The sequence below is a fragment of the Notechis scutatus genome, chromosome 1, assembly GCF_049901735.1.
Source record: "Notechis scutatus isolate UNSWTSFEM ecotype Mainland chromosome 1, rNotScu1.2, whole genome shotgun sequence".
Classification (NCBI taxonomy): domain Eukaryota; kingdom Metazoa; phylum Chordata; class Lepidosauria; order Squamata; family Elapidae; genus Notechis; species Notechis scutatus.
This window is the reverse complement of record NC_142009.1, coordinates 257,179,647-257,195,496: the sequence shown is the minus strand read 5'-3', so window position 1 is coordinate 257,195,496 and position 15,850 is coordinate 257,179,647. Positions and strand designations below refer to the sequence as shown.

At 36.1% G+C, this 15,850-nt stretch overlaps 1 protein-coding gene across 8 annotated transcripts in view; it reads left to right on the top strand.

Moving 5' to 3' along the window:
- Window positions 1-15,850, top strand: part of NAV2 (neuron navigator 2) — a 599,301-nt gene that overhangs the window by 426,982 nt on the left and 156,469 nt on the right. For all 8 annotated transcript variants that reach the window (XM_087951112.1, XM_087951110.1, XM_087951111.1 and 5 more), the window contains one exon: window positions 2,375-2,532. In XM_087951112.1, the coding sequence (XP_087807238.1) occupies window positions 2,375-2,532 (158 nt within the window). The remainder of the gene's footprint in view (window positions 1-2,374; window positions 2,533-15,850) is intronic.

Genomic DNA, 15,850 nt, shown 5'->3' with positions numbered 1-15,850 from the left:
GGATTGGGTTTTGGATTGGGTTGTGGTTGTTGGGTAGAGATGTGGTTTGTAGCTATTGGAAGTTCAAGTTTTTGCGTTGTTTCTTTTTTTTCAAGGTTGGATATTCTTTCTTTTATGGCGTCCAGGGATGCTACTATGGTTTCAATGGTATCAATTCTTTCCAACAGATCCAGTTTGGGTTTGCATGCGTCCAGGGATGCTACTATGGTTTCAATGGTATCAATTCTTTCCAACAGATCCAGTTTGGGTTTGCATGAATTGCAGTAATATGGAAACTCATTGGATGATTCCAGGTATTGAATAAATTGCTCGGTTAATCCCAAGCAGTCATGATGAGTGTATTTCTTACACAGAGAACATTTGATGGAGTTTTCATTATCCTTTAGATTTTTGTAGCATTTAAGGCATGTGCAGGAGTCTTGTGGATCATTGGTGGGGATTATGTTCTCTGTAGGTAGTGCTTTGGCATAGGATTTTTTCTTGTCATGGTAGGTTTGTTAAGATGGTACGTTGATTAAATTAATTAATGGAACAATATCACACCAATCAATCATCAATTGCAGTAATCTCTCTAGTCAGATAATATTTCTGGGCAACAATCAGCCTAATCAATTAAATATTCTAAACACTAATCAATTAATTACACTAATCATTAATCACACTGTTCATTTAAATTCACTAAATCATTGATTTTACTATTCGATTAAAATTACATGCATATTGATCTTTTCAACTAGTCAGTAATAACACTATTTGCACTAAACACTCTAGTCACACTAATCAATTAGGACCATAAATCAATTGAACCATTAATAAAATATTTTATAGAAATTGATTATCTAACCGTAGATATAGGTGATGAGGTAGAAAAGTTGTAAGTTTTGAGGTATTGAGTTAATCAGTGTTTGATTAAAGTAATGAGCTAGTATTAAGAGTCTGCAAGGAAAGGGTTAATGCTGTTGTTGACTGAGAGGAAATTGTTGCTCTTTGTAATAGTAGATTGCTATTACTCTGTAAACAAGACTGTAATACGATGCTCAAAGGGTTTTTGAAACAGTGAAAAACTTTCCTAAGCTGTTCAAATTGAGTAGTAGGAGAAAATACAGTCACGTGGCTTGGGTTTACTTATCCGATTTGTCATTTACTTCCAACTAAATCTGGTAGTAATGCCAGAGTTATACATATACATATACATATACATATACATATACATATACATATACATATACATATACATATACATATACATATACATATACATATACATATATATATACATATACATATACATATATATATATATATATTCTTAAGTTTTTGCTGGTATCTATATGTATGGTATTCAGATTTGTTCGGGTATTTTTCCACATCATTATAGTTGTGCTTGTCAATTATCTGGAAGCCTGCACTCTCAAACAAAAAAATCTCCACACCACAAGCCAGGCAAACACCTGGGCACAAACAGACTCCCCCTGATACCTCCAGCTCAAACACACCCCAACCAGGCACCCAGATGAAACCTAATAAATGATAGCCGTCCGTTTACTAGGAGCCAAGCTGCACTAAAAGCCTCCAATAAAAACACAATGTTGCCAGCCAATCAAGACAAAAAAAAATGCTACAAAACAGACAGAAGATATTAGAAACACCAATCAAGCAGAACACAGCAAACTCCAAGACCAATAAACACAGACCAAGACTCCCAATCAATCAGGATGAAGAAAAAACCATTCTGGCACAGCAGTAGGCTAGCACCAAATTTAAAACAGAAACGGCTGTGAAAGTCTGACTCACAGACGAACACAATACACAAGCCTGATGATGGCAGATGAGATTCTGCTGAAACGTTGCTACAACTTTAAAAGCACAACTATAATGACGTGGGAAAATACCCGAACAAAGCTGAATACCATATATATAGATTATAGATATAGATATAGATATATACACATACATATACACATACATATACATATACATACATACATACATACATACATTAATGTTTATATTGTACAAGCTTACATAAGGATTATTTCAATGACAGTCTTCATTTATAATCTAGCAAAGGTTGAGAAGAAATCAGGGTCACTAATGACCGTGCGGCATGTTGCAGCCTACATATCTAGATACAGAAATGTCAATATATATATGCCTAGACATCTAGTTAGAGAAGCTTTTGCACTGGAAACTACATGGACACACTAGAGTCTTCATGGAGCTCTTCACTTGGTCAGTGGTCTTTGTAGAAGAGGTAAACCCTCCTTCATATTTATATTGGATTAAACCAATATCAAACCAACTGAATTAAGGCAACCCCATCCACATTTGGAGAGCAAGCCTGTTTACTTATTTCTTTTTACTTTGAAAACAGGCTTCCGGGTCCCACCACGAGGGTTTCAGCTGCAGGCAGCGAAATAAAAACCCGTGGCCCAGCAAGTGCTAACAATCGGCGCAGCCAGAGCTTTAACAATTATGACAAATCCAAGCCCACAAGCCCACCTTCCCTTCTAGCAAGTAGCAGTGAGAAAGGTAAGTGACCTGAATTTTTCGTTAGTACGCTATACGTACTGTTCTCAAAAGCTGAATAAAAACCTGATCTTTTTTGGGGGGTGGGTGGGTTGGGGGGAATTGTAAATAAATGACACGATTCAGCCAGAGTTAATCATTTTCAAGCATGTTTAAAATACAACTTAATTTGGCCAGTAGACCCTTTTGATGTGGTGCAGTGGAATTTCTGGAAAGTTTACAAGTTCTCCTTTTTCTTCTTCAGTAAGTCTATCATAATAAAAGATATGACACATTTACCATATATGTATTGTTTAAGAACTGAATGAAATATTTTTCACATAGGTTGGTCTATATCAGGGGTGTTAAACTCATGGCCCGCAGGCCAGATGCATCACGTGCTGGCCCTGCCTGGTTTAGCAAAGGGGGGAAAATCCTGATACATCACGTGACGCCGCGAGTTTGATACCCCTGGTCTCTATCAAATATGCTGAAGATATTAGAACTGTACAAAAACTTGAATCTTACCTTCTAATTTATATTAGAGGAAATTAGCTGGTTGGATTTGCTGCATATAGGTAGTCCTCGACTTACGACCACAGTGGAGCCCAAAATTTCTGTTGTTAAGCAAGACATTTGTTAACTGAGTTTTGCCCCATGTTACAACCTTTCTTGTCACAATTGTGAAGTGAATCACTGAAGTTGTTAACTAAGTAACCCAGTTTAAAGTGAATCTGGCTTCCTTATTAACTTCGCTTGTCGGAAAGTCACAAAAGATGATTACATGACCCCAGGACACTGTTACCATAATAAATATGAACCGGTTACCAGGCATCTGAATTCTGATCATGTGACGATGGGAATGCTGCAACTGTTGTGTGAAAAATGGTCCTTAATCACTTTCAGTGCTTTGAAACTAGTTGCTAAACGAACTATTGTAAATTGAGGACTACTTACAATAGAATAAAACACTGTATTGAAGAAGGACATGAAATTGCTTCTCCCTGATTTTTTCCTTGATTTCCCACAATGGAATGGAATAGGATAGGATAGGATAGGATAGGAATAGAATAGAATAGAATAGAATAGAATAGAATAGAATAGAATAGAATAGAATAGAATAGAATAGAATAGTTGAAAGGGACCTTGGAGGTCTTCTGGTCCAACTTCCACCTTAGGCGGGAAACCCCATATTACTTCAGACAAATGGTGGTCCAATCTCTTCTTAAAAACTTCCAGTGTTGGAGCATTCATGTCTTCTGGAGCCAAGTTGTTCCACTGATTAATTGTTCTCACTATCACCTGATTTGTGGCCATTTTATGAGCTATTCAGTTCCAGCCTTCCATGATGCATTCTTCTCCCCTCTATATTATCTAGCCTCTTAATTTCAAATCAAAAGCCTGTAGCAATAATTGTGTATTTTGAGACGATGTTTAGGTGGGTGGGTGGGGAGGTATTCAACAGTTGAATGATAGGAAAGTGCCTAACACAAACATGGTAGAATGATGGTTCTCAACCTCTCCTTCACCACAGACCTCCTTTAAATACCTTTTGTGTCCATGTACCATGTACTCCCAAGACAACTCAATATTTTGTATCATAAGATGTCTTCAAGCCTTCATGGACCCCCTGTGATGACACACACACACACACACACCCCAATGTCCACTGCCACAGGTTGAGATTCCTTGGGATAGAACTTTGCTCTGTTTAACCTATCTTGTAGTAATTCTTCAGACTTTTAGCTAGAAAGTTTTCCAGTCCAATCTGGACATTCTGAAACGTGCATCAATGGTCTGCAGAGAAAAATGCACAGCTTCATTCACTTATTTCAGAAGAGTTTTGTCAACAAAAAAGAGAGCCTGCAGAGAATAATTATTATCTGAAATTAATGCCTACTTGCTACGATCAGATGAACAGAAAAGCCAACCTTCCTTATGTTAGAGTTCTTAAGAGATCCATTAAAAGGATTAAAAAAGAATCATTCACATTAGCCCTGCTAATTCTAGATTTAGCTTTACACCTGTGCTCTATTTTGTTACTAGAAAATAAAGTAAAAGTTAAGATTGAAAGGGTATGTATTGCATATAAAGTTTTCTATTTGAAACCAGTAGGCTGCAGTTCAAAATAACTGAAGCAGATTCCTTCTTAGTCTATAACCTTTCTCACCACCATCCACGTAATTTTGTTTTGTTGTTTGGAAAATGCTATCAGTCCAGGGTAGTAGGAGCAGAAAATCGGTCCCTTTGAAGTAGTATATCCTTAATTAAGAACAGCAGCAAAAGTAAACATCTCAAGTGCATCTCCGGTGTTTTTGTATAATAAATTAGCCTGTTGACTTCTACTCCCTATTTTCCATGGAGAGGATGAAGGGATTTTGAATGCACATGATTTAAATTTAATTTCAAGGACCATTGAGTGCAGGGTTGATAGCTGTAAATGTGCTCTTGTGTTCTATTGTTACATAAAAATGAAGAACTCATTATGAATGCAGATTTTATATGTATTCTTAAAAGGTGCTCTGTTGAATTACTGAAAATATCTTTTTATTTGAGTCAAAAGGCTGCAAAATACGATTTAGTGTTTTATATATTTTGATATAATGCTAGTCTTAAAGAGTATAAATATATAACAGAAAATCAGAGTTGGAAGGGACCTTGTAGGTCATCTAGTCAAACCCCCCACGGGAGCCCCTACATCATTTCTGACAAATGGCAGTCTAACCTCCTCTTGAAAGTCTCAAGTGATGGCGCTCCCACAACTTCCAAGGGCAAGCTGTTCCATTGGTTGATTGTTCTCACTGTCAGAAAGTTTCTCCTTATTTCCAGGTTAAATCTCTCTTTGTTCAGTTTCCATCCATTATTCCTTGTCTGGCCTACAGGAGCTTTAGAAAATAGCTTGACCCCTTCCTCCCTGAGTAACTATGAGCAAGGATTGATATAAGAATCATAATCAGAATAGAGCTGGAAGGGATCTTGAAGGTTTTCTAGTCCAACCCCCTGCTCAAGCAAGAGACCCTATGCCATTCTGGACAAATGGCTGCACAGTCTCTTCTTAAAATCCTCCAGTGATGTAGCACCTACAACTGCTGAAGACAAACTGTTCCACTGGTTAATTGTTCCCACTGTTAGGAAGTTTTTTCCTTAAGATCAGTGGTGGGATTGAAAATTGATGTGTTTCTCACAAATCTATTGTCATTAACTTCTCAGCTCAAGTGTTCTCAGGCCAGATTTCCTTCTCTGTTTACTAAATTCCATTTTCTTATTTTCTGTCTATTTGGGATGGTAATACTTTTGTTGCAATTCTGGAAGCATTCCTACTTATCAACACATTAATAGCAAAGAAAAATTACCCTATGTACAAATAATACCCAACTGGGATTGGCAATGTGTGCATATTTCTCTCCCACTCCCCATTTTATGTTTTATTAAAAACAAATGAAAAAATACATAACGATAGCAATCTTCAAAAATCAAAGACTCGTTTTGTCAGGTAAAGTGTCACATCTTCCTTTGTATGTGAAGTCATTTTGAGAAAGGCATAACTCTCACAAAAGTAATGAAGAAAGTCATTTCTGCATAGATGTAACAAAGTTGTTTTAATCTTTTTATACAGGTGCATTTTTTAGTCACATTGGGATTTTAGATGGCTAGAATTTGTCTAGTGATAAGGACCCACAGTGTAAGAGCTCCATGAGATTATTGGAATTTAAGTAAAAGCTCTTATGTAGCTTGAAAAAGAAATGATAGCAAGAATGAGACCAAAATACTCCAAAAAGCCAGAATAAAAGTAGATTAGAGAGATTAAAACAAGTGAGCCTGGCCACACAAAAGGTTACGTACCTGTATCGAAGCTCTGTGGTTTGGATGGGAATCTATGGAGGATCGATAACTTGTCTACTTCCTTAAAGAACAAAAAAGATTGAACTCTTAACTTATGAAGTATTTAAACATTAAAACAAAAAAATGGCTCCGTGGCAGTTGAAAAACTTGAAATCTCTAGTATTTGAAATCTTGCTAGAAATAAAATGTTGCTAGTTCTCAGTGTGATCTATAAATTCACCCAGTGTGATCTATAAGTTCTCAATGTGGATTATACATTTATCCCATCACTGCTCATTGTTTAAGCAAGTACTGTAGAAATCAAAAACACTGATTTATTTAACATACTGTACCAATATCATATCGCCTTCCTTAGTTTCTAATGTTCTATTCATTGTCACTATAACTGATGATTTTGTAATAATAATGGACAGTCTAAATATTGTGCTTTTGATGTGAACTGTTGAACATTTTTGACCTGTTAAGGAGGTTCTTGTTTGTTTGCCGTTAACTAAACATAGCTTTAATGTCATCTTGGGATTTATAAAGAAAATAATGAGGCATTCAAGCTTATGATGTGAACTGCTGCCTGTCAGCTTTGGTGTAATTAAACATTGTGCTTCACTTCTAAATTGTCACTTCCACTTAGGCATCCTTATCTAAAGTATCCATTGTCTTTTTTCTGTTTCCTCTGAATAAACTGTGCCATCAGAAACTTCTGTCCTCAGATAAAGCCATGCTGGAATCTTCTTAATTACTTGAAGCATTTCTGTATAGTCTAAATAAATGTATATTATCAGTACAGAAGCCTTACATTCATCATTCTGTACTATATCTCTTAGGGTATATTTATTTTTAAAACTCCTTGCATTTTGTATCCCATTGCATATTTCTCATTTGCTGTATATAATTATAGAAGTGCTCTAATTCCAGTTGGAGTACGTTCCCATTAAACACTGTTCCTTTCATAGTTTGAGTTGCAGGACAATTTTGCGATAAACCGTCCAGTGTCACTTAGGTAAGATGGGCAGTGTAGAAATTTAATAAATAAAAATGAATAAGTAAAGTGCCTCTTGAAACACGGTATCAAAATTAAACCTTAACAAAGCATGACAAGACAACTCAATATCAGATCCAAACATATAATTAAATTGAACTAACAAATAGCATTTTTGAAATTAAATATTAAGTTTGTTCTGTCCAAAGTGGTTTACTTGTTTAATTGCAATGATTGGTTGGGTTATGTGCTTCTTTTCATTTAACCATAGAATCATGTTGTTTCTTTGATGTTACAACTTACAAGTCTTTGTAATGTTCTTTAACGGAGAAATATTATTTTGTCTAAAATGTTTCTCTCTTTGTAATCTGGACCTGAAAATAATCCTGCAGATGGCAGTATACACCTGGAGAAATAGTTCCATTCTTTATCAGTCAGTCTGTAGTACAAACTTTCTAATCAGATGTTCTCCAATGTATTGGACAACTGTTCCTGAATTCCCAGTTATGAACAAATACCCTTTCATCTGGAATTGTGTATCAAAGTAATTTCTGGAGAACACCAAGTTATCAAAGGCATCAGAATGTATTTAATTGTTTTCTAACATTCTCTTGCATAATTTTTTTAATGTAGTTGGAAATGTCTGAATTTCACTTGAGCAAACATACAAAAGTCCTTAATCATTTTTTTGATGAAAATCAATTTTTTATTCCCAATTTCCTTCTTTCACTACTACCACAAGGAAGAACTAAATTATACCCATGTACAGTTTTGAAGGCCAGAATATATTCATTGATATTCTGAAAACCAGAACCTGGAATATAAAAATATGTGCAAAGAATTTTCTCAGTTTCATAACAATACAACCCTAAATGTAAGCTTGACTCATGTCAATCATTAAAATTTATTCCCAAATATGTATGAAATTTAAGTCATTTTAAAAATAGTTTTAGTACTAACTGCATCTTTTCTTTCTCTCCTATGATCCCTATTTGTAGTTGCCAGAACACCATACAAAATGAGTGTTTTATGCTTTAGATATAAAAAAATCCCACTATGACATAAAAGTATACAAAAGGATATAGCGGGCTGTGAAAATATTTACAGACCCCTCACATCCAGGACATAAACTCTTTCAACTCCTTCCCTCAAAATGATGCTATAGAGCAGTGGTCCCCAACCTTTTTTATGCCGCGGCCCGGTACCAGCATCAGCTGGGCGCCGCCATCTTGTTTTGATGAAAAAGTGCTTCCGGTGAGCTTTCTACCCGGAAAAGCTCACCGGAAGCACTTTTTCATCAAAACAAGATGGCGGCGCCCAGCAAACCAGCGGCCCGGTAGGATTTGTTCCACGGACCGGTACCGGTCCGCGGACCGGTGGTTGGGGACCCCTGCTATAGAGCACTGCACACTGGAACAACTAGACACAAGAACAGTTTTTCCCCGAAAGCCATCACTCTGCTAAACAAATAATTCTCTTAACACTGTCCAACTATTTACAAAGTCTGGACTACTATTAATCTTCTCATCACTCCTTACCACCCATCCCCTCCCACTTGTGACTGTATGACTGTAACTTTGTCGCTTGTATCCTTACGATTTATATCAACTGTTTCCTAGTATGATTTGATTGCTTATTGTACCCTATAACTATTATTAAGTGTTGTACCTTATGATTCTTGACTCTTGATGAATGTTTCTTTTCTTTTATGTGTACTGAGAGCATTTGCACCAAGACAAATTCCTTGTGTGTCCAATCACACTTGGCCAAGAAAAAAACTCTAATTCTAATTCTAATTAAGAAATTATATCTTTATTCAATACTTTATTTCATCCAACTCCATCTGTATTGGTATATGTACATTATCTGTAAATATATGTTTTGACACTATGTTTTAACATTTTAATATTTTTTCCTAATGTTTTCCCAGAAAAGCTCTTTGGCATAATAAATAAATGTGTTCTTCCTAAAACAAATGCTAGCAATGGGTAATTGTAAAGATAGATAGCTTTACTAAGATCTTTTATGTGCCCTATCCATTAATGTGACTTCCCAGCAAAAACTCTGATATGCTTTAATTTATCCTTTAATTTATCTATCCCTTTTTGGATAAACTGCCAGATCATCAGTATCATCAAATTTGATATTTGACTGTGCCAAATTCAGTAGCACTGAAGCTAAGTGTGTTAGTTGAATGAGGCAGGAAGGGTGAAGGGTGGTAAATGTCCAGTAATTGAAAGGGATTAGCTACAGTTTGCCCAACTGTCAAAATTCAATAAATTATGAAATGAAGCTCAGATTCATTATGACTATACTACTTTGAAGGCAAAGAGAGAAAAGCTAGCAACAGTTGAAGAGCAAAAGTTTTTTTCGTCAGGTGTTGCAATACTGCCAAAGGGGAGGGGAGGGAAACCCTTTGTAACAAAAACGCAAACTAATTCACACTAAAAAAACTTCAATGTACTCATTTGATATTCCTGAATATAATATATCTGTGCTTATTATATTATGCCTTTTCGGAGTAAGCAACATTATGCAGAATACAGAAAAGGAGTCAGAAACAGTAACCAAAGAAACTATAAAGGCATGAAATAAGAAAAACGAGTGGAAGCACAAACCTGATTTACAATGTCATTCACGAATTATAATTAATATAATATAGAATATATTGTATTAAATTTATATGCCACCTAACTCCCAATGACTTTGGGCAGTTTACAATTGTTAAAATATTTAAAAAAACAAGGAACAATGCAGAAAACATAAAAACAGTGCAAAACAAAGGGACAATCATGGCAGAGGGGAACAAAGAAAGAAAAAGAAAGAAAGAAAAAAAGAAAGAAAGAAAGAAAGAAAGAAAGAAAGAAAGAAAGAAAGAAAGAAAGAAAGAAAGAAAGAAAGAAAGAAAGAAAGAAAGAAAGAAGCACCAATTGTCTGTCCTTTTCTACACTGTACTTGTACACCATTCTTATTTCTAGGCTCATTCATACATTGCTTTACACATGGGCAGTGTGTTTTTTAAACTTCTCATCTCTCTCTCTCTCTCTTTTGAGTAAAAACTCTTTCCACCTATAGCTTTTTAATCACAACTTACAGTAATGAAGAAGTAAGTCAACTAGAAGTGTTGTGCAGTTAAAATCAGAATTTAAACAACACATTGGAATAAATTAAAAATGAAGAGCTTGGCAGAAGATATGTTTTTACTCTCTTTCTAAATATTAACAGAGAGAGAGAATGAGTCAAATGACTCTCCTTAATAGGAGAAGATTTCCCCACATACTGTATATTTGAGCAACTGTGTTTAAATGAGCTTCTCTGGGTGATTTAAATAGCCCTTCACTCTGCAGTGAGTTGCAATGTAGCTGTTTTAAAACATTTCATAACACTATTTATTATACAAAATTGTGTGTGTTCATTCATGTGTTTATGAATAAGTGTGGTTATGGAATTTCATTGGACATCACACACACACACACACCAGCCTTCCCCAGTTTATATGTTTTAGCTATGTTGAGACTCCAGTCTTGGAATTCTCCAGCCAACAAGCCCCAATAATTTTAAAGCCTCCAATGTACATGCAATGGTTTTCTTGCACAAAGATCCAAATACCACAATTGTTACTCAGCTAGCATTATATTTGGATGGAACCTGGCACATTCAATGGAAAAAAAATGAATGGGAAACATTAGAGTTGGTGGAGCTTACACACAGTACTTGCGTCTAAACATTATTCCTTTGAAACCAGTCTTGAAGAGAACTGTGGTGAAGACAAATACCAGATCTATTAATGTATCAACATACAAGTTAATATTGTTTAAAGAACATGCTTTATGTACATTTTCTCTTGTATACGTTTTCTGAAACACTAAACAGCTTAAAATCTTCCTCAGCTTGGATCCATATAAGAGAAAACAAACCCTTTTTTTCTGTATAATTTCAAGTCCGTTACCAATATTTAATTCATTTCTCCAGTACATTTGAGAAGGGTGTCTACAGATTTTGACTGGGATGGTTTATACCTTTGGTAAAAATCTAAAATCTATTTAGACCATGCACAATTTATATTTAAATGTCTTTCTAACAGCAATCTTGGGTGTTAAAATTGGAAAGTGGAATGTAAATATTGTTTCAAATACAGAATCATGCAAGTTTTTTCTTTCTTTTTAATATCACTTGTATGAACAAAATAAGTATCCTGGAATGTTTTCAGTACACCATTTTTGCTTCTGAAGATAGCAACCTGATAAGTGGTAGGACTAGATTGCAATGTTTACTCCTATAAACATGAAAGCACATTATATTTTAAAGATTGTAGAAAGTATTATTTCATTTTTTTGGGGGGGGGGGTTGTCAAAATAATTTAAATGTCTTAGACTGTTTCCATACAGTATTTAAAAATAGGCAGAAGTATCTTCCTGTAAAGGTTTTCCCAAACCTTAAAGTGGGAACTTTTCTTGATTGTTCTGATATGATATTCTAGTCAAGATTCCTACTTGAAAAATATTTTCTCGATAATTTTGATTACTTTCATTCACCTCTTTTTGAATTATCAGAACTGAATTTAAACAACCCAGATGCCACAGAACAATTCGAGGACTTCAATTTTGCTTGAGAAGGCAACATGAATCTATATTAAAGAGAAGACATGCTGAATGTATGGCTCTGCAGCTGCTGCTGAACTACAAATGAGCATAGTCCAAGTCAATGATAGCAAGCAATAGCAATAGTACTTAGACTTATATACCACTTTGTAGTGCTTTACAGTCCTCTCTAAGCGGTTTACAAAGTCAGCATATTGCACGAAGGAAAGTGAATATACATGGCCCAGGATAATGTTGCAGGATCCAATTTGGGTCAGTCACTGGGACCATAGATTTTGTCTTCTGACTTTTCGGACTTGTACTGGAGCCCATTTTCAGGGAACTAGCAGAGTGTGTGCTTTGGATTGTTCTGTGTATGGTATTTATATGGCACCTGTTGTGTGTGACTTTTTAGATGTCAATTGGGATGCTGTTGACTGGCTATGAAGTCATTGGCTGTTGTTTGCATCTGCTGCCAAGCCCTTGCCTCCTAAGTACTTGATAAGTTGGTGGTAAATCAGCACTCTTGTTGATTGACAAGGGGTCCTTTTCCCAGGCTTCAATCACTTCCCTAGCTTTTTTTTTTTTTTTTTGCCCCCGGCAATCTCTGTCCTCATTTCACCAACCTCATAAGGATGGAAGGCTGAGTCAACCTTGAGCCAGTCAGGATTGAACTTCTGGCAGTTCACAGAGTTAGCCAGCAACACTGCATTCTAACTACTACACCACTACGGCTCTTGATGTCTCGATGACTCTTGATGATGAATGATGCAAGGAGTTAGGCCTTCAGTTTCCTCATCATTACATGAAGAGTAGTTTGGGACTACTGTCATTCAATAATGAGCTGAAAAGGCACCTGAAAGAAAAATTGATCAGCTGTGGATCAGCTGCTGAAAAATGCAATTATCCATTCTATGTTATTATGTATCAGGGTTTTTTTTTTAATGAAACTTGCTGAGACTTAAGAGAAAAGTTTGCTTGTCTGAGTCAGGCTTAAGCTTATTTCTTTTGGGGATGTGCCACAGGGCACCGTAAATCCAGAGGCCCAATGGTGTTAGCGGACAGGATTCAAAAGCAAGCAGTACATCTACTGTTTAATCTTATGTTGCTTTTAATAGGATAGACTTGGCATTTGAATCATGCCTCGGCCTCTTATTTAAACACAGAGAGGCTGTTTCACTAGCAACTGAAATATTGGAAGACTACCATACTAGGTATGAATTTCTAAAAACATTAGTGCAAAACAAAATTATATTTGAATATGATTATTCAACAGATCGACACTTGCCAAGGAACAGAAATTTTCTCAACCTGTCATCTCTTGACTAAGAGGCCACAAGGGAGACTGAAAAACTAAATTTTTAGAATGGGATGCATAAAGATTGATAAGCTAGCAAAACTATTCAAAAGCAACTCAGAAACTGAAAAGTAGGCTACTGATGTGTACATATCCAGAGAGAGAGAGAGGGAAGGGGGGGGAGAGAGAGAGAGAGAGCACACTCTCTTTTGATCTATGGGTTTTACTTGTTCCTTCTATTATAGCGAGCAGCTGCAAAGAGCATGGTTGGGAGTGTTACATCCTTTTTAAAGAGCAGGATTGAAGAGAAATATTTAAGCACATTTGAATTTCCAAGGAGACTATATGCATGAAACTAAACCAGGAACTAGAACTGGGGCTTCCTAAGTTACAAGATCTTTTATGTCAATATAAATTAGGAATCTTCTAAAGCTATCAAGACTATGGCCACGTATCCATTGAATCATATCTATGGGAGGAAAAAGGTATAAATCATAGAGCACAGTAGTCCTTGATTACAACCATTAATTTTAGTGACCATTCAAAATTACAATGGCACTGAAAAAAGTTATTTATGACCAGTTTTCATACTTACGACCATTGCAGCATCCCTGTGGTCATATGATCAAAATTCATGGCAACTGGCATATGTATATTATTAAGTTTTGCACAGGTAGTCCTCAACTTAATGACCTCAATGGAGCCGAAAATTTCTGCTGTTAAACAAGACAGTTATTAAGTGAAGTATTAAATGAGTGTTGCACAATTTTTTTATATTCGTTGCCACAGTTATTGAGTTAATCACTGCAATTATTAAGTTTGTAACATGGTTGTTAAGTGAATCTGGCTTCCCTATTGACTTTGCTTGTCAAAAGGTCATGTATATGATGGTTGCAGTGTACTGGGATCATGTGTATTTGTTTGTGTATATATGTATGTGCATACATACATAAATATATGTATATGATCCCAGTAAATATCATGTGATAACTTTTTGTGACCTTCTGACAAGCAAAGTGAATGGGGAAGCCAGATCCACTTCACAACCAAGTTACTAACTTAACAACTGCAGTGATTCACTTCACAACTGTGGCAACGAAGATCATAAAATGATTCAAAACTCAATAACTTCATAAGTCAAGAACTATCTGTACAGACTTTATAATGTCTTTAGTTCTGTATATGACTGGTGGGTGGGTCATCTATGTAGATGTAGCCTCATTCTTGTCCACTATAAAGACACTATTTTAAACAAGTCACATCTGCCAAGTAGGCTGATCCCTGAACTAAGAATCTGGACATTTACATCCAAGCCTTGTGTAAGGCCTGACAGCTAGATTTAGCTATTTTCTACTCTCATCAGTATAAGAGGAAAGCCTTTGCTTAGAGATCAAGGACTTAACTGTGACAACAGACACTCTTGTGACCAGAGAACTGTTGATTAATCTTCAGTACCCTATTCCACTATTGAAATCAAGTGGTAACTCACATGAACCAATTATTATCCCACACCACAACCTACAAATGAAATAGAATAGACCACAACTGTTGGTCTCCATATCAGTCCAAGGGACAATGCAGCAGCCATGGTCCTTTCATTCTAAATACCTGCGTCTTTAGCTGACAAAACAATCTAAATACATGCGCTCCTTTCCTTTTTTAATTTGAACTGTCCCCTGAGACCTGATAAATTTCCCTCTCACTGAATCCTACTAAGTTTTATAATTAACCTAATGGCTGTGGGGACAATAAAATGGGCAATCCGTCTTCTATAATAGATCTATAACTATCCTAATTTTGTGTTACTACTGAAGGCTAACTGAGGATCCCATCAAATAAATTACAGCTTACTGTAAATCCATCACTTCCAACAGGTATGCGTTCCGTATAGGAATATCCTGCTTCAGTTTCAAATATTTGCTCATGAGATGCTTTCCATTCATTTGAATGGAAATTTCATCTGCAATAATTGGTATAAAATGTTCTTAAGCCTTAGGCCATGAAGAACATTCTGACTATTTATAGAACAGAAGCAAACCCATTGGCTATTTCATATGAATAGCTATAGTCCTTTACTGAATCTTCAATAATGTTCTGCAATGTGTACCTTCAAATGTAAATCATATTGAACTCAACACCCTTGATTTGCTTCTCTTGTATGCAATTAATTAGATTTTCCCAAACAAGATTGGGCCGTTGTTCCATTTTCCCTGCCAAAAACTTTTTGTTCACCAGTGAATTTCACATCTCTGCTAATTTAAGCTGTCTCACACTTTTTTCCTGCCAAATGGGTTAGAGAATAAGATTATCCTTTGTTGACTGACAGTTACCTCTGCAAATGTATATAACTATACTACAATCATGGCAAGGATATTGCAGCAACCAGTAGTGGGCCGTGGCCTATTGGGCCACATGAGTAGCTGGCCAGTGAGCACATGCAGGCTCTCACTGCCCCACTCATGCAAGCAATGGATGTTCGCACATAAACACACCTGTCCCTCCCACAAAACCATCACCTCTTTCCCTCCTCCCCCTACTGTGGGCCACCAACCTAGAACGGTTGTGGAACTTTGCTCTAAAACATGGTTGTTCAACCTTTGGCTTGCCTAAGCCACATTGAGCAAAGAAATTGTGTTGAGTTGCATA